The 24,180-nt window shown below is 39.6% G+C and overlaps 1 protein-coding gene across 4 annotated transcripts in view; it reads left to right on the top strand.

The window, feature by feature from the left end:
• Positions 1 to 24,180, top strand: part of LOC138060159 (atrial natriuretic peptide receptor 1-like) — a 72,606-nt gene that overhangs the window by 23,019 nt on the left and 25,407 nt on the right. For 3 of the 4 annotated variants that reach the window (XM_068905880.1, XM_068905881.1, XM_068905882.1), the window contains 2 exons: positions 20,294 to 21,132; positions 22,831 to 23,134. In XM_068905880.1, the coding sequence (XP_068761981.1) occupies positions 20,734 to 21,132; positions 22,831 to 23,134 (703 nt within the window). In that variant the 5' untranslated portion in view covers positions 20,294 to 20,733. Of the gene's footprint in view, positions 1 to 13,994; positions 14,287 to 20,293; positions 21,133 to 22,830; positions 23,135 to 24,180 lie in introns of those variants that run through there. The other variant, XM_068905883.1, reaches the window with a different exon arrangement.

Here is a 24,180-nt window from a genome sequence, read left to right as displayed (position 1 = left end):
ACTGCATTCATGGCCATTGTTTTTCCTTTAAAAAATTTCTATCACCATCGTTTATTAATTGTTTTTAGTTGTAACATCGGGACCTTTGAGTTATGGTAAGTGCTTCCGTTGTGGGATCAGAACGAAATGCATTTAAACAGAGTCAACCCTGTATTTTAGATCTGAAGCCTGAGATAAAGGTTGCTTCGGTAAGTACAGAAATCATCGCTTTGGCAAACATTTTGATAATTGGCATTATATCATACGGTTGTATGACCTTGGACCAACATTTTTCGTTCGAGGAATCTTGGCTACGTTTTGTTTCATGTCCAAAATGCCGACAATGTTGCATCGTTTATTGAGTTGGTGACAAATGTTTCGTTTGGGAAGCATATCCTCATATGCTAGCGACTTTTGCTATAACTAACAGTGGTCACACCTGAGTGAATCAGGTTGGTGTTAAGTTTAACGGTGTCACGCGCATTCCAACCAAATGCTTCAAAAATGCTGGTTCTTCGAGATGATTTAATCTAGATGCATTGCAGAAACAATTTGTATGTTTGTGTGGAGGTTGTGTTGGCTTTGAAGTTTATGGTCGCGTTTACATGTTCTATTGATCCTACTTTTATTGCTGGCAGAGGTTTCAGAATGCGAGGACCGTGAGGGAAAGTAGTATCTGCTGAAGAAAAAAAATCTTCTTTTACGTATTGATTATTTAGAAGAAAGTGGGGTTTTTAGCGATTGGGTGCTTCAGGTGGTGTGATAATTCCACTTAAAATGATGAACAGTAACGTTTAATTTGACGATTCATTGTATTTGAACACTCGGTATAAATCGTAATGTTCCTTGTTCTTTCGACATTAAACTAACGACGTTTTTGGCTACGTTGTCTATTCAGGCACATGAATGATGTACAAGTCAATGTTTTGGCAAAATCGAAACAACACGGTACACCTTCTTTGAATGAACGGTTATAATGTGTTGTAGAGGTGATTGAATTTCGCAATAAACTTGTACAATGGGCCATTTCCGAGTTGTGTTTGTCTCGGTTTCGAAATGATCTTGGCTCAACTATTGTAAGGGAAATGAGTTTGATTTGCATAAGAATACGCAACTCCTTTCCATTTTAATTGTTGTGCACCAGACTCGCTTTGAAGCTGCGGCTGTAGCAACTCGGAAATGGGCTATTCAACATTTTGATATACTTTGGACCTTTAGCGAACAATAACATTTCGTAGCTTGGCATTTTGACGTCTAGGTTGACTGAAAACGTTTTTGTGGCGTGGTCAATCAAGGTAAGGGTAAAGGTAAAGGTAAAGGTAAAGGTACACCTTATTTAACGTCGGTAATTCCTTTACCCTCTCGAGGGTATTCTCCCAGGAAGCCGACGGTGCGCTTATTTTATCCCACTCTTTCCATCAGTGCTCCGTTTTAAGGGTATTTATAGCGACACTGAAAGGAAAGAAGTCGGAAGAAGGATGTTGTTGTGCCCGATCTAGTCGGTAAATAACTAAGGATTACAACGGATTGAACCTTAAATGATAGCTTTATTCCGCATAGACGACTCGTGGTCCTTAACAACAACAGTCAGGCGCCATGTCCTACTAAGGGGGAATCTGGGTCCAATACACTACATCCCTCCCCATTGGATAGAAAACAACATCTAGTAGAAGAAGAAACAAAGTAACAATTGGTTCAATAAGCATAAACGTGGACTAGCAACAAAGTCAACAATGTCTCTGAGTTTCATTGTATCTAGATTTAAGTACAATAGTCTTTGAGATAGCTGGGGCCACTCTATATCTCTGGGACCTCCTACGTGGAACGTCAGGCTCAACAACCTTTGACTCCGATGTCACCACACTCTGCTGCAGGGTTGGTTTATCCTGCTTGTGGGGCTCTCCAGTCATCACCACTTCCGGCATACTTGGTGTATCATTATGTGTATTACCGTTGTCTAGCAGTTTCTTTATATGAGATGTATTTCGAGAGTATTGGCTCCTTCTGGAGATTGCACGATTGCTTCTTGTTCAACATGTACATCGCTCAGCTCAGGGAACTTGGTGCGTATTTTACGTTCTACCTTGTTGGGTGAGGTAGGCTTCTGTACGCTGCAAGATAAACATTCAGCTCTTTCTTCCTGACCTTCTTTTCAGCATTTGCGGTTTTTAGCCTTTGCAGGAGTAATTAAAGCTATTTTGGTGCTCAACTCCTCCATTTGCCTGGGGCCATTTTGCTGTTACTCTGTGGTGTCTGATTCCCTGCTGCTCCATGTACTCTGAAAACTCTGTTGCTATGAACTGCGGGCCGTTGTCAGATGTCAGGCTCTCAGGTAGACCATGTCTTGCAAATATCTCTTCTAGACTCGAGATGACTTTAGAGGCAACTGTTGATCTCATGATGTCTATCTCGTAGTTGCGACTATAGTAGTCCACGACGACCAGACTGGATTCACCAGTGGGGAGTAGTCCGAGCAGATCAATTGCCAAATCTCTCCATGGTTCAGTCGGCAATGCTGTGTTCCTGATAGTCTCTGGTGGGCTGGGACGGCTGACTACTGACATCCATAGCAGGTTTTGCAGTGCTTTTCAGCGTCCTTTTCCATCCCGGGCCACCCCGCAACTTCCGGTTGGCTCCCACGATGCCCAGATGACCTTCGTGAGCGAGGGACAACACCTGGGTCTGAGTTTCTTCGGGATAACGATCCGTGTCCCTCTTAGTATCAACTGACCAATGCTGCACAGCTCACTACTACATGGAAGATATTTCTTGTAAGCTAGCTGATCCCACGGTTTTCCGTCGATTGCTGAGGCTTCCTCCTCTTCCCGTGTATTCGTAGCGCAGGGGGTCGCATTTATGGCTACAACTCTGACATATTCTTCGGCTTCAGCTGAGTGACTGCTGCTGGTTTCGAGATTTCCCACTAGCCTTGAGAGAGAGTCAGCAATGTTGCTCGGCCCAGGCTCATACTTGACCTTGAATTTGTATGGCTGCATTCGTAACACCCATCTTTCAATGCGTGCGCAGAGTTTTGACCTTGGGCCGTAAATAACTTCTAGCAGCTTGTAATCTGTAACAAGATCAAATGGCACACCATACACATAGGGATAGAACTTTTCGCAGGCCCATACGAGCGCCAGCGCCTCTTTCTCTGTCTGCGAATATCTCCTTTCGTCGTCTGTCAAACTACGACTTGCATAGCAGATGACTCTTGGTCCATTCTTCTGCTTTTGGGTCAGTACCGCTCCCAGTCCAACTGGGCAATCACTTGGGTTGGGGCATCCTTGTGCCGAAGTACCTTAAGGACGGTGCCTACTATTGTTATTGCGCATACATTCTGCGCATCTCGAGATACTCGGATTTCCTATCGCCGATGCTTACTAATACAGGGATATTTTTGCGCGGTTTAAAACTATCCGGAGAAAGTACATCTTAGTAAGTACTCTTGGTATCCAAAAAGAAAATTGGGGTAACCATGCATTTTTGAGAGATAATTAAGCTTTCATTTGAGAAAGAACGCCATACATTGCTTTGTATTTTAAAGTTTTTTACAAATATTATTCATGAATTATCTTTGAAAAATGCGTGGTTACCCCCAATTTTATTTTTGGATTTCAATGCAACTTGTCAAGATCTACATTTCCTGCATTATCACACACCGGGGAAAAATATCTTTAATTAGTAGGCACCGTCCTTAAAGTCTCAGCATGAGCCATTCGCTCTTTTAGCTCCTGAAAGGCCTTCTTCTGTTCACCTTCAAACACAAAGGGAGTTCCTGACCTTGTCAGGCGACGTAAGGGCTCAGAGACCGTTGCCAGGTCGAAAACTTCGGGTTTCTGATACCGTCCCAGGTTCTAGCGCCTCTTTGACGGCTTTGACTTTTTCTTCCGTACAGCTGATCCCGTTCCCGGACAATACCATGCCAAAGAATGTGAGCTTATCCATGCTAAACTGGCACTTTTCTGCATTGAGGTTCAGTCCACGTTCCTTTAGTCTCACGATGACTTTCTCCAGCCGCAGATCGTGCTCTTCCTGGTCTTTACAATGTACGATGATGTCATCTGAAATGTTCTCTTGCCCTTCTATACCCGCAAGTGCCGTCTGGATCTCGTACTGATACTGTTCGAAAGCCGAGTTAACACCAAACAATAGTCTCTTGTATCTGAACAGACCGCAATGGGTAGGGAGCGTTGTGATATCTCGGGATTCTGGGGAAAAATCAAGCTGGTGGTATCCCCACCTAAGGTCAAGTTTCGAGAATACCTTGCTGCCACTTATGCTCTGGGTAATCTCATTAACAGTAGGGATCGGGTGTCGGGTTCTCCGTATTGCCTCGTTCGCCCTTTGCATGTTAGTGCAAAGATGGATGTCACCCCTAGACTTGGGACAACAACAATTGGGTTAACCCATGATGTGGGCCCATGTGCGGGTTCAATAATGTCTAGTTCAATGAGTTCTTTAATCTTTTCTTCCAACTTTGGTCTCATGCTGAACGGAGTCCTCCGCATCGGCTGTGCTACTGGCTTCACATTGGGGTCGATGTGGAGTTGTACTGCTCGGTCTTTCAACTTTCCAACGCCGCTGAAAACGTTTGGGTACTTCTGTTGCAGGGTCCCACCAATGGTCTTTGGTTCTGCACTTACTGCAGCGATGCCTATCCCTATTTTCAATTCGGCCTAGACTAGTTGCAGTGTCCATCCCTAGAAGGGGGTCTCCTTCACCATTGATCACACAAAACTTAGCACTAGTGGTGTTGCTTTCTGCAGAGACTTCACAGGAGAATGCTCCTATCACATCAAGTGGTGTCTGAGATGCATAGGCATAAGGTTTCCTACTCGAGCGAGCTGATTCACACTTCACTTTGTTTTTCTTCAACCACTCCCATGTTTTCTTGTCAATGATGTTAGTGCTTGCTCCAGAATCTATGATCATGTTCAGCTTACAACCTCCAACGGTTACTTCAATTTTCTTGTCATTCCTACCTCCTACCGTAAAAGCGTACACTGGTTCCTCTTCTTCTTTGTGGCAACCAACCATATTTGCAGCACCTCCCTCTGGGCTCCTGTGGCCTTTGGTTTGCTTTTGCCTTTCCTCCTCACCTTTCTGCTTTGTCTTGCACTGGTCTTGAAAATGTCCTTCCAGCCCACATCGATGACAGAATTGACTTCTTGCTGGACAGTTGGAATCTCGACCGAGATATCCGGTCATACCACATCGGTAACAAGTTTTCTCATGGCCTGTCTTGGTACCTCGTGACTGATTTATCTTGCCACGGCCTCTGTTTGTTCCCTCTATGCGGTTTGCACTAGCTGAATTCTCTACATTTTCTTCTATGGTCATTGCAGCAAGCTGTGTGTCAACTTTTTGGCAGTTCTCGGCTATTTCAAGCGCTCTAGCTAAAGTGAGGCCTTGACGTTCTTCCAGGAGTTTCGCTTGATGTACGTGCTGTTGCACTTGCAGAGGATTTCATCACGAATTTGGTTATCTGTGTCGTCGCCATAGTCACAATCTTTCGATGCTCGTCTGAGTCTGGTTGCAAACTGTCGGATTGTTTCCCCTGGTGCTTGAATTAGCTGTCTGAAACAGTGACTAGCATACGTAGTGTCGACTTTGGGAGCGAAGTATGCGTTCAGTGCATCGACCGCTTTCCGGTAATCCTTCACATCTCCCGTGTCTGGCAGGGTAAGGAAGATATCTTGAACGTCGGGTCCCGCGAGATGGAGCATTAGTGCACGTCTCCTCTGCCTGTTGTTCGCGTTGTCCTCATTTAGAATTACCCCTGTGCCGTCTGCAAATAGTCTGTTTTGGTCCCCATGGCAGTCGAATGTTTTGATGTGGTTTCGTTCATTATCGTCCATGGTCTTATTTATCCTCGTCGCCAATGTTATGCCCGATTTAGTCGGTAAATAACTAAGGATTACAACGGATTGAACCTTAAATGATAGCTTTATTCCGCATAGACGACTCGTGGTCCTTAACAACAACAGTCAGGCGTTCCATGCGCTACTAAGGGGAAATCTGGGTCCCAATACACTACAGATGTGAGATCCGGGGATTGAACTCGGGACCTCTTGCACCAAGACCGCGCACTTTCGAAAGCCCGGAAGTGACGACACGTTAGAGGGTCGCCATGCTGCGATCGAAAAGGAAAACAAAAAATACATATGTTCCTTCCGACATGTCTGCTTATCATGATATATCATAGAAGATAGAAGGAGATTTGTCATTTCCTTCAGTAATTTTTGACGGGATGGCGTCTAAGCTAAAGTTTTCATTTTGTTTGAACTTTGGCGGTCTCTCTTCGCGTACGACAGGCATAACGTTTGTTGCTACTTTCTCTTTACTTTTCAATTAGAAAGAGCAGTGTAATAAGAAGCCTTTGGATAGTCTGTTACGACTGCCAGTGATTGATGTTTTTTTGTCACAAAACTCGTGTTTCAAGTTTTTTCTTTGTGAAGAATCTGATTTTTTTTTCTGTGTTTGAATCCAAAAATGAGATGATATTTCTGGGAAGGCATTTGTCGGTCTTGAGTCTGTTTTTCTCTAGCGATGCATTAGCCAAGCTTGAGCAACCTACGCTGACTCACTGACGTTCGATTAATAACACCTGTTGTTAGAACAAAAAGCATTAATTAACAACAAGGTGTCTGCATGCCACTTTCGCTTCTGTTCATATGTCAGCAGGCCTCATTGGTGAGAGACGACTGTGACGTTTGGAGGGAAAAAGAGCCTCGTTTAGCCATCGCTGTGTATCCGGCGATTTCAGTGAACCATAATATGTTCACTCACCAAGGTTTTGGACCCCCCAATGTGATATGTTCACCATTACTGTTGGCTGTTCCTGTTTTCAAAGTATGCTAATTATACTTACGTGGCTATTTTGCGAAGGGGTGAATGTGTTTTAAGCCATACTCATGAGTTCTTTGAGACTGACGGTGATGCTCTGGAAATTGCAATTTTTACAGTGTGCAATATTCTATTTCCTAATTTCACTTGTCATTTATAACACTTGGCAAACTGGATACTGATAACGAAGATTATTGTAAGTATTTAATGTGTAAAGTTCGTTGACTTTCATGTAGCGATTGACTAATTAAAATTCATACATCCACGAACAAAAAATCGTATTTTTCATACCGTTTATGTAATCACAATTCAACAAAAACTAGTTCTAAAACAGGGAATGGGGAACGGGGAATATCTAAAATATTAATAGGGAATCTCTAAAAGGGGAATTACTAAAATAGGGAATCTCTAAAAAGGGGGAATTACTAAAATGGGGAATCTTCAAGACCGGGAAAATTAAGAGAGATCTGATCTGTTGATTTTAATCACAAGCTCCGTTTTAACAGTGCATTGTTGATTGTTGAACCGCTGGTACAATTCTCACAGAAATGCCGGCTGTTAAAATATCAACGAAACAGTGTTTCTATCGTAATCAAAACACCTTGCAATTTTTATTTTAGAATTTGATGACGTCACTGTGAAAACCATATATTGTAATGTACTGAGCAAGCTGGGAAATTCTAAATTTTGGTATTTCTAAATGTCTATTTAGTGGCGAAGGTTTTGTATAAATGATCATTTGAAGATAGACATGGCGTACGTAATGACGTGTTATTTTATTTATTTATTTATTATATATATATTTTTATTGTTGTGATTCACACCACGTAAAACACTGGTACATCTACTTACACAATTTACAACTACTAAAATCCATTATATTACCATCAAAACTATTTAACAATTGAATTGCTTACGCACTACTTACAATACAATGCACTTACAATTACAGGTGCTACTTACAATAATACAATTGCAATACCTACTCTACAAAACAATATGATTACTTTTTAAACTTGCCATACCAATTTATACACTACTTACAAAATAATACGATTACAGGTGCTAATTATATTCATATTCTTACATCAAAACAATGAGCAACAAAATAAAAGATACATGCATGTTAAAAATATATAAATAAATAAATAAATAAATAAATAATATTGGAGTGAGTACCCATTTCTTTTCAAAGAAGATGTTTTTGTTGATCTTTTTGTTATTGCAAAATAGTTTGCACGCGAGCTACAAATAATCATGCAAATTCAAACAGTTAGTCAAATCAGATGACATAGTTTCTTGTCGTATCGGGCTGGTAGTCGACGGCTTATTCTATAATCGTTTTCACACCGACTTACGAGTAAACAAACATGTGACTTTAATATAAACAATAAGATTCGTTTTTCTTTTATTCGCCAGGACAGATTCAATTCAAACCCTCACAAATAGCTTTATAAACGGGCTGATTTTCGTCGACTCAAAACTTCACAGTCGAAAAGAAGTCAATGACGTTGACTGACATTTCGCCGACAACCTGAAGCGAAAGTTGTCGAGACACCAGTCATTCACTTTACCTTGAACTTAAATAACGCAGTAATGAACTTAACCATTGAGAGGAAACAGGGAAGAAACAGGAAAATGGAAGGTTCGGCTTCTTTATACGTGGATGTCGCAGTGACAAGAATGACAAGATTAAAAGTCCCTTGTTCTCCCTTACGGTTTTCACGGCAAAGTCCGCCATTTTGAAACGGTTCAGTGGTCGAAATCAGCAGCTCATGACCTTGACGCGTTCATTGCTGGGGTTTTTTGAGTTTAAAAATTTCGTTATTCGTATGTTACTTAGCTCGTACATTTTCCCGCGCTTGCAGCTTCGATGTTATTTGTTTCCTTATTTGGGAATACAGTTGGTGTTCCTAAAATCCCCAACTTTGTTCCAAGGAAAAGAGTTGTAAGTTACACGCTTCAAGGTCATGTGCTTCTGTCGAAGTACAGTATTTGTATGACCATCTCGACGCGACAGAACTTACGTAATAGGGAGCATAAGCACGCGCGTTTTTAACACGCGGACGGCAACCGGAAGTGAGCTCTTTTCCCTTTTAACTTGTCTTCACAAAACCACATTTATATCGATAAGTATCTTTTCACTATTAGAGACCCTAAGTTTAAAAATCTGGGAGAGACCGCTATCCTGGCGTGCGAAATATTCACTTCCAGTTGCCGTCCGCGTCTCAAAAACGCGCGTGCTTAAGCTCCCTAATAGGAGAGACGCAGACAGCGACCGGAAGTGAGTTGTTTTCCCCTTTAACTTGACTTCACACAACAACATTTACATTGCTAAGTGTCTTTTGTTCATTAGAGATGATTAGTCTAAAAATATGCGAGACACCACTGCCCTGGCACGCGAAATGTTCTCTTCCGGTTGCCGTCCGCGTCTTAAAAACGCGGGTGCTTAAGCTCCCTAATATTTGAAGTGCGCTCATAGATAATATAGAAGGTCAAGCATTTTTGTGCAAAGCTATGGTAGATTAGGGAAGATATCGTTGGCGTCACCTATTGTTATTAAAGTGCCAAACAGAACCTCATTGGCTGTCAAAACAAATGGTCTTTCGTTCCCGCGGTTGGCACATTTGAATAACAAAAGCAATGTTTGTAAAAAGATATCTCCCCTATTTGTTCTCCAGTTATTTTTCTACTCGTTCTGTCAAGCTACCTTTCACCTTCGGAAGCCTACGAAGTCTGTGAAAGTCTGTTAAACTTCAAATGATTGCTGAATACTTAATGTAAGTCACCATTACGGTAGGCATTTAACTATGGAATCACTGTCCTTCGGCAGATGTTTTTAGAACAAAAGGAACGTAATGTGTTTAAAAAAAATAGAGACTTATTCTAGGTTGTTAAGATTCGACAAAGCGCAACTGCTCGACATTATTCTGTCAGACAAACTGCACAACCGGAAAGTTGCGTATGGCTTATTCACACTAACACAAAAGGGTTTAAGTCAACTGGACTTAACAAAATGATAAAATCAGCTTCAGAACCCTAAAGGATTGGCGTAGACATTATGTATCTATGCTTTTAATATTATTATCAAAGGACTAAAAATAAGTATGTTTGTCACCTTAAAAAAAAATATTACCTTAAGGGCTATTTCACACAGAATGTCTGTAAAATCTAGTTGTTCCTCCTTGGGAAGAAAAAGGAAATAAATAAATAAATATATATATATATATAAAAACAAAGAAATGGAAATTAAGAAACCATATTTTCAAAGACATCTGCGATCTCAATTGAACACCAATGTATGACTGTTTCGACGTTTGAATACGTTTTGTAATACGTTTTATGTAAATGAAAAAAGGGATGAAAGCTGAGTTAACTGAAAAGATGTTGTTTTTATTGGTTTAGTTGTATAATACATTTAAAAGACCCTAAAAATTGATCGTTTATAGTCATACGACGCGAAAATTAGTTTGGGGAGTTAGTTTAATAATATACCATATGCTAATTTAGGCCAACATGGTGTGGTGTAATTTTAAAGTTTAAAGCAATTCATTTTGACAATGACGTCGATTTTTCCATTTTTATTCAGCGAAGGGCTTGTGGTAGGCGCTGGCAAGCTGTTCATTATTGTCAAAGGGTAAAGGGTGAAACAAAGACGCTCGAGAATTTAAGTTGAAAGGTCAGTGGTGCTCAGATAAACGTATTCCGCTCCGGGTGATGTATAACTGATGTATATTATTAATCCGGTCGAAGTGCGAATTTGAAGTCTATCTTACCGCATAGGGTCGAAGGTGTTGTGATAAATAATGCTGAATATGTGATATCGTCAATATTATACTTCCCAATCCCTTTACTAATCGATTTCTCGTCGCATTCTCGCCGATTCGGTGGTTTAACCGAACCCATCCGTTTTCATTCAGCTATTTTGAGAAACAAAGAAGTCGACGAGATCGACAGCAACAGTGAACAGCTTTTTACTAAAGAGCGAAAAGAATTGCTGTCAGTGCTACAAGCTCTTATGCACTAATGCGATGTACATTTCCTTGCCAAACACGTGAAATAACCAAATTTGAGGTTACGTGGTGGACGTAAACACCTGACGATATAATTTCAATTTTCTCTATTAACCGTTCATGCCATTGAAAACCACTTGGCTTCTTGTATGTTGTTGCTATCCAATTCTTTACTCGAGCATTTCTTGAAATAGTTTCTTAAAATGATTGCAACAACGAAAAGACATGGTTTTAGATCACGATGTTCTCGCAGCCGTCCGGCGTTCTTTTACTTAAGCTCGGTGGTAGATTTATCTTTAATCCATAACTTCAAAACTTGGTTCACAAATTGTAAGCCTTTTTCGTTCCATTCTCAAGGCCGAATTCGTATAAGACTGAGTTCTTCAGTTGTACTAGATAAGACAATTTCCTAGCGATCGTATTCATTGGAAAATGGTATATGAATCACCCCATTCGTAGTCGTAGAAGATTTGTATGTTCTGTGTTGTTGACCTTCACTAAACAGTTCATTCCAAGCACAAATAATAGATTTCATTTGCAAATTGCCACTGTTTTCCAGATGCAGTCGCTGGTTTCAAAAGTGAACAGCTTTTGATATTAACTTATTCAGGACAAAATATTTTCTGCCAAACTGAGCCACGAATTGACGATCGTTAGCAAAAAGGAGTTTTCATGTCATTTCACTTTAAAAGAGAAATCGAGGAGCTGCCAAGCAGTTGTTAAGAATGGGAGAATGAAATCTATTTATTTGAAGGTTTGAACTTATGTTTGCAAGATAAATACCCGACATTCTCTGACTTTACAAGACGTTTTCTTTATGAGTGTATTTTTCTTTTAATTTTTCACACGGATTTCTTAATATTCAAGATCACCTAGACAGTAAAAGATGAGCGTTGGATGTTTCGGTTTAATTAACACGCTGATGTATTAAACACTGAGGTAGAATTGCTGAAAATTAAAGATGTTTTAAACTGACTTTGTTTGTGGTCGACACTGAGGAAGGAGAAGAAGAAGATAACTTTGTTTAACGAGGGTAAAACACTTTACAGTAAAAACTGATAAACTAGTGGCCCTCACTATAAAATACATAAAATCTACTAAATAAAATGATTAATGACTAAAAAGTAGAATAGAGATGACTTAAGAAATGGAGAAATGGTTGAGTCCTTCTTATGATTTCTTAAGATAATTTACATACATTTTCTTAAAAAGCCTCACTGTGACATTCTGAATAGGTGTAATATTAACAGGGAGCTTATTCCACTCTTTCACTGCCGCCACTGCTAAGGTCCTTCCTCCCTCTGTTTCGCGCGAGTATTTTGGGCATCTTAGGGTTATGCTTCCACACCTCGACTGCCTCGTAGAAATATCATTAATCCATGTCAGTGTGAAGGACAGATACTCAGGGCATTGGCCATTAAGGCATTTAAACATTTATAGGAAAGTGCCTCGCGTGGGACCTCGCGTCCCGTTCGCACCCTCCCTTTTGGGTCTTCGTACATGTATCATCGTATTAATTGCTACTGTTGTGTGTGTGTATGTGTGTGTTTTTTTTTTTTGAAGTCAAACCCAATAAAGCTGTTAAGAAAAATAAATTAAAAAAATAAACACTAGGCATAACTTGATTAAATTAGAGCGGTTTTCAATTGAGTGTCGAAAGCAATTAACAAATTGCTTTGGTTTTGCATTCCTTCACGCAGTGATTGGTTCAAAGTTGTGGCGCCACTTTTTCAACCAATCAGAAGTGGCTCGCGTGCGCACATTTTCCCGCGCTTAGTGTCGGCTACGTGTAATTCGTGTTTTGATTGGTTTACTGGATTGTCTCCGTCCTTTTTGATTGACCAAAGTAATTACTTTGGTTTTGGTTTTTCGACACTCAATTGAAACTCGCTCTAATTTCGTCATAAAATGGTAACCAATCCAATTTCTTGAAAAGCTCAATTGTGCTCTTCTCTTTTGTTCTAACTCCGAGAATTACCCCAGCGGCTCTTTTTTGCAACTTATACACCCTTCTTATATTATTCGTGGAGGTCGAGCCCCAGATAAAGCTACCGTACATTATGACTGGTTTGATTGTAGCGTTCTACAAAGTAAGACGCTCATTTAGAGGAAGATTATGTCTAATAGATCTTAAAGTTCCTATCCGCTGGACAAGCTTTTTGCGCACATGGTCTAGATATGGTCGTTAAACGACAACTCCTGGTCAATATGCACAACCAGTAACTCGCAATGTATAAATGACGCTGACTGAAGCCGGCTGGCCAAGCGTCTGTGTACACATGGTTCATGGTTCATGGTTCATTTATTTCACACTATTACATAACATTAACATAGAAAGAAAAATATAGTCACAACATATGGTTGCAAGATAAAATAATTACAGTACAGGTTATAAAATGAGTATGGTTGTCAAAGTAGCGAAGGCTTTCTAGTTGACCACGATCTACTTTTAAGTAAACGAAGAAATGACACTGAGCTTTACTAGGATATATAGTAGAAAACGTTTGTAGAGCCTAGGACTAATGTACAGAAGAAAATTACAGGTATATAACTTAAGCGTGCTAGAGATATACTGAACCACGCGAGAAATCTATACAGGACAAGCTTAGCAAAAGGGGAAAAAATTAAAAGGAACATACAAACAAACAGACAACAACAACAGCAACAACGACAAACAAAAACAAAAGAAAAGAACGACACGTCATCAACAACAGCAGCGGTAACAAACACAAAAATATAAGAAGACAATTATTATTATTATTATTATTATTATTTTATTTTAAACAAGCTCCATTATTATTATTAAATAGTTACACAAAGGGAAGAAAGCTTTAAATGACATCGTTTTTGAAAACTTAAAACTGAAATATTGTCGACGAGGATGATGATGACGATGATTTGATTATTATTATCATTAATGTTACTATTAGTTCATTTTTGAAGATTATTTCAGAGCAAAGAAGAAAAGCTTAGAGGAGGAAAGACGGAGAAAAAGAGGAAACGCTTATTTAAGCGTCACATCAGCTCTTAAAGTGAAAGCTCAATATATTCCCTCCATTAATTCAATCCACAATTGGGCACATTTGAAAAACAAGCACAGTTATTTATTGGTAAAAAAAAAAAAAAACCAATTTTCACACGCAATTAAATGCATAAATTTAAATCAGTGTTACGGCCGCTCTTACTGAATTTTCTGTTATTGAGCAAATTATGTTTCCAATTTAGGATCCGGTTTAATTTTTAGGGAACTGGTTAATGTTAATCTGTAAAGTTTAGTAACGTCGTACTTTCAAGGAGTTCGGTCGGTTATGTTCTCGTCCTTTCTGAGAATAGTTGTTGTATCGCTGATCGATTTGCTGCCGGCATGTGTGGGTAGTTTATTCATCACAGCTGACTGGTTTATATTCAGACGCCACTGGGACGCTTTTGGACAGAATTCAGCCCAGAGGTAAAAATAATTTAATTACTCATGCCTTACAGTGATCAAACAAGTCATAATCTGCACTGCACGCAGAAGAGAGAAATCACAACTGAAGCTGGCAGGTGTTTGCGAGTAAACTATGCCCGACAACGACATAGTACTGAGAGTTGACGCCTTCTATCAGGCTTGTCCTTATTCCGATGATTTCACATCGTTCTGACGCCGTTTATGCGACCTACAGTTCATGATTTGTTCTCAGGGACACAAAATGTTGTATCCTGAACGTTGATTACATGGACATGCATGCGAGTTGCTTTTACCTGTCGTTAAAAGCAGTCACTCGCGTAGGATGAAGTTCTGCGAGATGAAAATTACAGTTTTGCGAGTGTGGCCGGCAAATCGGAAGTAGACGAAGTCATCTTGTGACAATTTTTGCATTCGAATTTCAAACTAGCTGTAGAGAGATACGAATTAGTATTTTTTGTCGAGTGGTAATTAAATCATTTGTCATGATATCGTCAGCCTTTTATAGCATGGAAAGTGTTTCGATTGGTAAGCGGTGAGGTAGTTTTATCAAATTTTCAAGTGCAGCTGTGTTTTGCAGCACGGTTGGCGAACCGACGTTTCGTCGTAACCGATCTGCGACGACCTGAATTTTAAATCAACTTTCCTCGGTTGTGTAAGAAGTAAACATTAGCTGACCGTGAAGTCTTCTTCGATATATAATATCACTGGAATATTCTGAGAACTAAAAAGTGCTACTCAACTATCCTGTCTGTTTTAGTACAAATTGATTTTTTTTCTCGTTTGAAAAATATCAGCAGTTTGCAAACTTGTTTTTAAGTAATTCATCTCAAATGCCAGCCGAAAATAATTGCCATCCTTTTGAATGATACCACCAGAAATTGAAAAGCAAATAACTCGGTCAGTTTTTTGATAAAAGCTTTTAGTTCCATAGTGCAGGTAGAAATGCCGAGATATTTACGTAACTATTTTATGCACGGCGTTTAATCTTCGCTGCGGTTTTACAAGGTTAGTCAAGTTCCCGTTCACCAAATTTGTGGCCAACTGGACACGCCGACGCTCTTACATGCAGCCTTTTAGATAGGGAATGTCAACTTTTACTGTATTTGTAGCGTGCACACTGCTTTTCGTTTATTCTTCATGATGAGCTTTGACAAACCTATAATAAATGGACGCAGATTTCGCGCTGTTAAAGATGTCAGTGGGAATTTTTGCATGGTTTATTCGACGTTGAAACCTATCAGCAAGTACGTCTTTGTAGAATCATCCACATCCGGCACCATTTGTCTGCGTTCATTAATCATGAAAAAGTCTACTTTTTGGGGTGATTTTTCAAAGTGTTTTGGGTTAGTATTCTCAATAGACAAGGCTGATAAACTTGTAATAAAATAACAAGTTACTTTTATCAGCTTAATTTTGTGGAAGCTTATAGAGTGAAGTACAATTCCTCTCCAAAGTGACATACGTCTCTTCCTATCGATTTTTCACAGATTTATCTTATTTCCTCCACTGCTTTTAAGGCAATCAGGGATAATAAGATTTTTTTTGACAATTTGTCGAGTTAATATGTTCGCATGGTTGATGAGGCGATGCAAATGACTTTCATTCAGATGCTTTTTGCGGAACCTTTCTTCATGACATCAAAGAAAGCAGAGTTATAAAGTCGGTGAGTGTACCGCATGGAGATTTATAATTTTAATCCTTCCTGATTCTGTACGTTTTCGAGAAGTCACAAGGGTGGGCACTTTGTTTCGAATCGCCAGATGGTTAAAATACTAGGGAATGGATCATGACGAAGCATGGTATTATTATTTTGGTCTTCCTTGACAGTCACTCACGATAAACTGCTCTTGAGTGCAGATGAGATTATTTCACAATATTGGTGTGTTCGAGTTTTTAACACTTTTCCTTTCGGGTGGCCAACAATTTGCCATTTTGAGGTCAAACGTTTGGAGTGGCTTGTGAAGTCAAAATATTGACTTGATGTTTTCCCCAAACGCCTTTCATTTTCTCTCGATCTGTTCTTCGACTTTACTTTATTCAGCTGTTCAAGCTGTTCACGGCCCTCCTCGCTTATGAGTTATCGGTAAAGATCTACGGTTGTCGAACGATCTTAAGTCCTGATAAAATGACTCACCCTTTAGAAGAGGCGCTTTTAAGTTGTTGCAAACACCTGGCTAGGTAATAAAAACAAGTCGAAATTTCTTTCTCTCAGTCTCTGAGAGATCTGTCTGGATGTCTAAATTTTTAATACGCAGGAAAAACTGGTTTTGCCATTGCGAAGTCACCCATTTACTGAACTAATTGTTTACATCCTTAGATGTCGTTTTAATTTTTTTCATCTATATACAACCGATGCAAGTTCTTGTTTCAAAAGTAGTCAGTAAAATAGTCATCGCCCTCTTATATTGGCTTTTCAGTAATTAATTTTCATGTGACGTCATCAGCTCCATCTTTGTTGTGCGTGACACTGTTGTTATCTGTTTCGCAAGAGCTTAGTTGAAAGCAACCTATACGGAAAGATAGTGACAGTCTCAGTGTACCCTTGCATTGAGATCAGTTCCCTGGGAAGGAGAGTGATGGACAGATGGCAACAGATCGGCTCGTTTGCATTTATAATAATCGGTGAGCATAATTTTGTGTCCTGTCTTTTCAGCATCACATCACCTTTTGATGACTTCCTTTGGAGGGCAACATATCTCGTTAAAAAAAAAAACAAATAAGACCACTTCATTTAAAACTAAAAGTGTTCGAGGCTTTCAGCAAATCGCGGCGGACTCGAACCCGAGTAGCTCAGGTCAAAGGACCAGCTTTTTTAGGCTCTCTGATAGGTTACTTTTCCTAGACACATTACAAATACTCGCAGAAAGAACAAATGGAGTATTCTGTTTTGAAACAGTTTCAGTCAGACTCGGTAATGGCATCTCGTTTAAGAAATATAAGTGGTTTTCGAAACAACAAGACTTTCCATCGATTAAACCTCTTGTCAGTTTCAATTAATGCCACTGGAAAAGGGAACATTGGCGTGAAATGAAAAAAAAAGTGTTCACGGCTTTCATAGGTTTAATTACAACTCCGCACACTGTGGACCAAGAGTTGACTTTTCGACATAAAATTAAATTGCACGCGATGGAAAATTTTAAGACACATACAGTGGCCACCATTTCCTGTTGTTTTCTTCCGGCCAGTTTATGATCTCAGTCGATTTATTTTTGACCGATTGGTGAAATTTCGTATCTTTTGTTTGTACGCCATCGTTACCTTACTTTTAAAGCTCATTTTGCTTTTTTTCAGTTTTTATTCAGTCTGACAGTAATTCAACACTCATATCGTCCGTGTTTCACGAAACTCAAAGCTTGGACAAATCGAAATGACAAAAACACCCCCTCTCCCTGAAATCATTGATGAATCTGCGAGCAAGGCGATGCAAGTAATTTTTTCCTCATCAGTCGACAGGTGGAGGGGGTGGTCTTAATTTTTCATTTGAAATGTCCAATGTTACTTATCGTTGTAATTACACTGAGTTTTGTATAAATATAGTTTATTTTCTTTGTTATCATAAGCTGATATCTGTGATTGACGCATAGGTACGAAATATCCTGTGTACCCCACAATCGACGGGAGCACAGACCATATCTTGTCCTTCTTTGGATTCTCGATTAAATTACATTGATCAACAAGACATACGTGAAGTCATTCCGCCTTGCTTAAATACTCAATCTGTTCATGTTTTTTGAAAGTCTCTGGTTTGATTTGTAACGTCAGATTAGCAGCATTAGAAGCTCGATTATAGCGAATTGTGTTTGCAATAGCGTTGGTAATGCTCTCAGTCTAGGACTATATGGCATTATAATTAAAAATTATGTGAAAACAAGGCATGGCGTAAATGGATTAATTAAAGAAAACAAAGCAAAGAACCCAAACTAAATATTTTTGCGAGGAATACCTTTCAATTGTTCCTAGTCATGTGGATAATTCGCAAAGAAAAATTATCGGAATGCGACGTGGTGATCGGCTTTCTTTAACAAACGGGACACTCACCCAGACTTTTAATTTGCTAATGTGACATTGACCGCGCGAAAGTTAGGACTTTATTAAGCACTGCATGGAAACTACTTGCGAAAGAGAAAGATCATCGTTGTCAAGCGAAAAAGGCTTTTCAGCCTGGAAAAAAAGAATCGAAGTTTAAACGGGAATCGACATTACGCGGCTCTCTCTACCACCTGAGGTGTATCTGTTGCCGGTGAAATCCGTTCTTAGGTTGAATGATCCGTTTTACGTAGGCTAAATTGGTGATCCTCATTTCACCTAAGCTGAATACGCACTCAGATGAATTGAAGAAACTTTTTTGGAGCCTAAATTAAGCCTCGAGAGAAATTAGGGTCATGTTATGATTAGTGTTAGTTATTATACGTCGATGTCAATTGAATTATTATACAGAACTGAAATAATGAAAAGAGCTGTGTTGGGTTGAGCATGTTCGTCGTTGTAGTGTAATGCTGGTGAAGACGCAGGACTGTAGATCTGGAGGGCCCGAGTTCGAGTACCGGCAAATGCACAGTATAATTGTTTGTTCCCTTAATGCGTTGTAATGCGTTGTAACATGACCTTAATTTCTCTCGAGGCTTAATTTAGGCTCCAATACCGCGCACAGGTGGCTCAGTTGGTTGAGCACCAGGCTGTCGCGCGGGAGGTCGTGAGTTCAACTCCGGCCGGACCATCACTCAGGGTCTTTAAATAACTGAAGAGAAAGTGCTGCCTTTGTAATTACATCTGCAAATGGTTAGACTCTCGAATCTTCTCGGATAAGGACGATAAGCCGGAGGTCCCGTCTCACAACCCTTCAATGTTCATAATCCTGTGGGACGTAAAAGAACCCACACCCTTGTCGCAAAGAGTAGGGCATGTAGTTCCCGGTGTTGTGGTGTGTCTTCTGTACTATATCATGGTTGGGAGGGTAAAAGGGCGCACTTAATTTGGAGCCTCGCTCTGTTGTTCGACCCCCACCACAGCCTGTTTCTCTGTTGAGGTGAAAGTGATTAAATAAATAAATAAATAAATAAATAAATAAATAAAGGAAATTTATTACCTAGAGGAATAAATGATTTTATGCGCCTGGCAATGCTGGTTAATTTTTTACTAACTATGATCAGTTTACATACGGGATTCTAAGTTAGGACATACATAAGTGGCATAGGACAAGTTCAGTCCTCTTTTTCTTCAGCTCCACGAAGGAAACGTTTTTTCAGTGTTCTAGAATGGTTAAGCGAGCCAGAGGCATAAATGAAAATACAGAAACCGATAGATGATACGAAACATTAAGAAGATTTGTTGAGATGCGTAAGACAGAGCTTGAGCAAGGTAAGGTTTAAGTGTCCTCAGACCTTTTTGGGGGGTTGATAGCTGCGTTAAACATTCAACCTTAGTAGGTAAAATGAGGATCACCAATTTAACCTAGGCGAAATCGGATTCAACCTGATAACGGATTTGACCGAAAACATATCAACCTAACAGATGGTCAATTTCAAGTTCATTTCATATGCCATAAGAGCTGAGAGCATGCGTGGTAGAGATCACGGGACATAGACACGGTTGGCATGGGGTGTTAACCATTTACAGCAAATTTACGAAAATTCCGGTTGAAATTTCCATCGGGTGAAAAACGTGTCCCCTTAATTCAAGTCCGTTCGCGACCTTGTTTTGGGCGCCAATATTAAAAATATGGCCGTGAATATTCTGGAATTGGTGAGACCTTTGAAAACTTGTAAATGGAAGACACTTTTCCCAGAGCTCTTCTCTCCCTCAGTCAAGAGAAGAGCTCTGGGGTCGAGATTGGTTATAGTGTGGTTGTATTTCATATGGCGCCCGTAATATTAATACGAGGATCAGCAGTGGCTTTGGTTTGCCAATGAGACTGTGGGTTTTGAAGCATAAAGCTTCCAAATAGTGCTCTCTTTCTTCTCGTTTGTCATCTTCATTTAACTGATTCCCCATATTCTTTTTTTAACAGGCCTGGAGTCTGAGAACCACTGTGAACCAATATAGTTAATGGTCAGCCTTTTGAACTGAGACGTACCACTGGCCTACGAAGCAAATCAAATCAAATCAAAGTACACATAGTTTTAATCGACTGCACGTGATGGTGTAAGTGCAATTTGTCGCGTGAAGGTTGATTCAGTGGTAATTTGAAGATAAACACCTACTGGTCGTGTTTATTTTACCTTGGCTGATACAATTTTAATGCTCACTACATGAAGTCCAGTTGGCATCGAAGAAAGGAAGTTGGTACGAACGTCCATAACTCCGTGTTCCTATTATGAAATCAACAACACTTACATGGGTATATGAATTGTGTCACCTGTGAAGCAACATGATGTAGAATTTGCCTAACTGGCTCTTGGTGAGGTTTATTTACTGTGAACCATTTTTGTTACCTACTTGAAAAACGCTATGGCACCACCAACAACAGCACCGATTTACGGCTTAACGCGAACGCTTGTAGCATTAATGCTTGGTTTTCTGTTATCGTCTTCATTCACGGACGCAAAAGACTATACAATAGGTCTGTTGATTCCCATGGAGAAAGCCCTCTTCACTGAGAACGGAGAATACTATGCGGCAGCGATTACCATCGCCGTGGAAGATATAAACAAGCAACGACACCTATTACCGGGAAACAACATTTCATTTATATGGAACGAGACCAGTTGTTACGACGAAAAAAAGACCATTCGAGCGCTTATATATCAGATATACGAGGCTAAAGTTTCAGTTATTATTGGACCCGGATGCAATTGCAATACTTCAGCTCGAAATGCTGCCGCGTTTAATGTACCAATGATTTCTTATGTGAGTAGACGTTTTATTTCTTTCTCCTTTCAGCGTCCTCTGTACATGAAATGAGATTTGTTGATTCCTCCATAATTTGTCTTATCTTTTGTGCTCGTGCAACTTAATTAATTCGGATTCAATTCATCTTCGTCTGATGGCTCTAACTATGTTATTTTATGACACTATATTAACTTCGCCACACATAAATTATAAGGACGAAAATTTACACTGAATCGTTGACAAAAAGAGGATACTCAGGGATTATTAGAGATTATTTACATTGCATTTTAGAAAGCTATCTCTATGTGTTGATTGAAACAAAGAAGTGATATGAAAAGGAACGTACGTGAATTCCAAGAATGAATTTCCTCTCCCCTAACATTGACCAACTTTGCTATTGCTATCACAGCATGACTGGCGTGACATTAATGTCGTCATGACAATTAAGGGATCAATATTCTCTAGCACTTTATGGACTAAGGTAAAGTGCTTACCAAAATGAATACGTTTATATTGCGTGTCTAAAAGCTGCCGGAACTGAAGCGCAGCATGTTCCAACGACTTCCATTTTAGAAAAGATAAAAAATTCACACAGGCGTGCAAAAATTAAAAAGTTCAGCTTTCCGTTGGCTTCTTGAATGACATGAAATTCTTTAATCATAGGTTGCATTGGATTCACAACTCGTACCAAAACGTTCACAGGTCATGACTAACTTTTAGACACCAGTCTATATTTTGAAGCTGGATGCGGTGGCGTTCAATTCCGTGTATAGGAAATGCTCTATTGGGTTGAGTCTGAATATCATTTTACCCAGTCTTTTAAGATTACTTACAATATCTGTTTCTTCCTTCCGGTAAAACTTCCCCTTAGGAATAATTAAGAACTATTCACCGACGTGAAGGTGGCTAGTGGTGGATATTTTGTCGGTCAAATCCGGTCTTCAGGTTGAATCCGTTTTTACCAAGGTTAAATTGGGGATCCTCATTTTAGCTAGGTTGAATATGCACTCTACCTACAATAGTTTAAAGCAACTATCAAACCCCCAAAAGGGACTGAAAACACCTGTACATTCCCTCAAGCTCTGTCTTACGTATCTCAGCACATTTTCTTAATGTTTGGCATCATCTTATCGATATCTGCATTACAGTTGTATTCATAGACTTATCTGTTCATCCGATCAGTCTCAACATTACAACATAGCAAGGGAACAAAGGACTGTAATATACACTTACAGATACTCGAACTCGAACCCTCCTGATCTATAGGCCTGTGTCTTTACCACCACACCACAACGACGAACGTTCTTAATTCAAAGCAGTTCTTTTCGTTATTTACTTTTGTAAAATAAGTCAATTGATCTTAATATATATTAACCAAAACTAATTGTAACCTTACTTTTTCTTTAGTCTTAATTTAAGCTCCAAAAAAGTTTCTTCAATTCATCTGAGTGCGTATTCAGCCTATAGGTAAAATGAGGATTACCAATTCAGTTTAACCTGGGTAAACACGACAATTTTCCCGGAAATTAAAGTCCGGAAGATTGAGACTTCAACTTTGAATAAGATCGGCTGTCATTTGGATGGGCATAGGCCAAGCCAGCACTGCTAGCTTAATCCGTTCTTGTGGTTATCTTTTTGTTAGTCTCCTTCGCAGCCGTTTTTTTGGATGTCACGCTGCGAGACTAACTTTTTGTAGGTTTCTATATTTTTTTACAGCTGTGTAGAAGCCCTGAACTTTCAAATAAGAAACTTTACTCCACATTCATCAGAACGTACGCTCAAAGTACAAAAATCCCAGAATTCTTGTTCAAGCTTCTTGATTACTTCAAATGGGCCACTGTTGGGATTCTGTTTGAGAAAACCTGGATAAATATCTTCAACGACTTTAAGAAGAAGCTGAAAAAGATCGTAGTACGGATCGAGGAACAACTTCCTGATATCCGTAAAATTGTTTGGAAATCAAAAAAGTACAACCAGGAGGTAGTAGAGATCATGAAACGGATCAAGAAGGAGGCTAGAAGTAAGTTAACGAAAACTACCCACCACAGAGTTTCTGGAACTCTCCCTTTTTTATGTTTGAATTCTGTTGACAATAGATCGGAAGCTGAAGCATAACGAGAACAAGATGTAAGAACGTAACAGAAAGAGTAGGTTTCGTAGACAAAAAGTCTGTTCAAACGCGTGTGTTGAACAGAGCTTGTTGAACCTCTTGAAGGTAGAGGTTCTAAAGAACATTGTGGTGTTAGTTACTTTCAGTCTTTAAAGTGTCATTGCAGCCTGTAGGGTGTTTGTGGTTTAGGTTTCTTAATAGAAGATAGACAACTGCTCAAATACTTTTTGCGGTTTAGCGCGGAGGTTTTGCCATCAAATCGTGCGTGAACATTAAACCGGGTAAGCTCACGCTTGAGCCACGCCCTTCCGAATTGACCGACTACTGGAGGCTTGGTCACTTCGGATTTTACAAGCGATTATGCTACCAGCGGAATTCACGCAAGTGACTCGAATAGCTCCGAAAATTCATCTAAGAGTGAGATCGAATGTGAGGAACTGAACAGCACAGAGTGACAAGAAAGCAGAGTTCTAAATGTAAGCGTACTTTGATGAGCCTCTTACCGGCGTCAATGAATGGCTTGATCAGTATCATCGTGAAAAAATAAATAAATAAATAAAATAAAATAAAATAAACAAGTGGTGAACATTAGTGAGCTGATTTTGTTTTATATTTGTTTTATATTTGTTTTTTTTTTGTGTCGATCATCAAACATGTAAACTTCACTTATTCTGTTAACAATTCCCTCTGTCAGAACTGCGGTATAGAGTAATAACAAGCCTAGGACTCCCTAACAATCTAAAAAACGTGGAAACGAAGAAATTGTGAAATCGCTTCGCCTTTTTGACTGAGCGCGAGCACCATTACAATTGTTGAAAAAGTGGCAACTGCCAGGACGCCTTCGTTTCGATAGTTCCTCTTGTTTCCATTTTTCGTGTACCTAGTGTTTGAGCAACCGTAGACAGCGCATGGATCAGGCATTATTACTACATGTACTATCGAGTGCTTGTTTTCGA

Source organism: Montipora capricornis, chromosome 8 (assembly GCF_036669925.1).
Source record: "Montipora capricornis isolate CH-2021 chromosome 8, ASM3666992v2, whole genome shotgun sequence".
NCBI classification, from domain to species: domain Eukaryota; kingdom Metazoa; phylum Cnidaria; class Anthozoa; order Scleractinia; family Acroporidae; genus Montipora; species Montipora capricornis.
The sequence above is the reverse complement of the archived record's forward strand: the minus strand, read 5'-3'. Positions and strand labels throughout refer to the sequence as shown.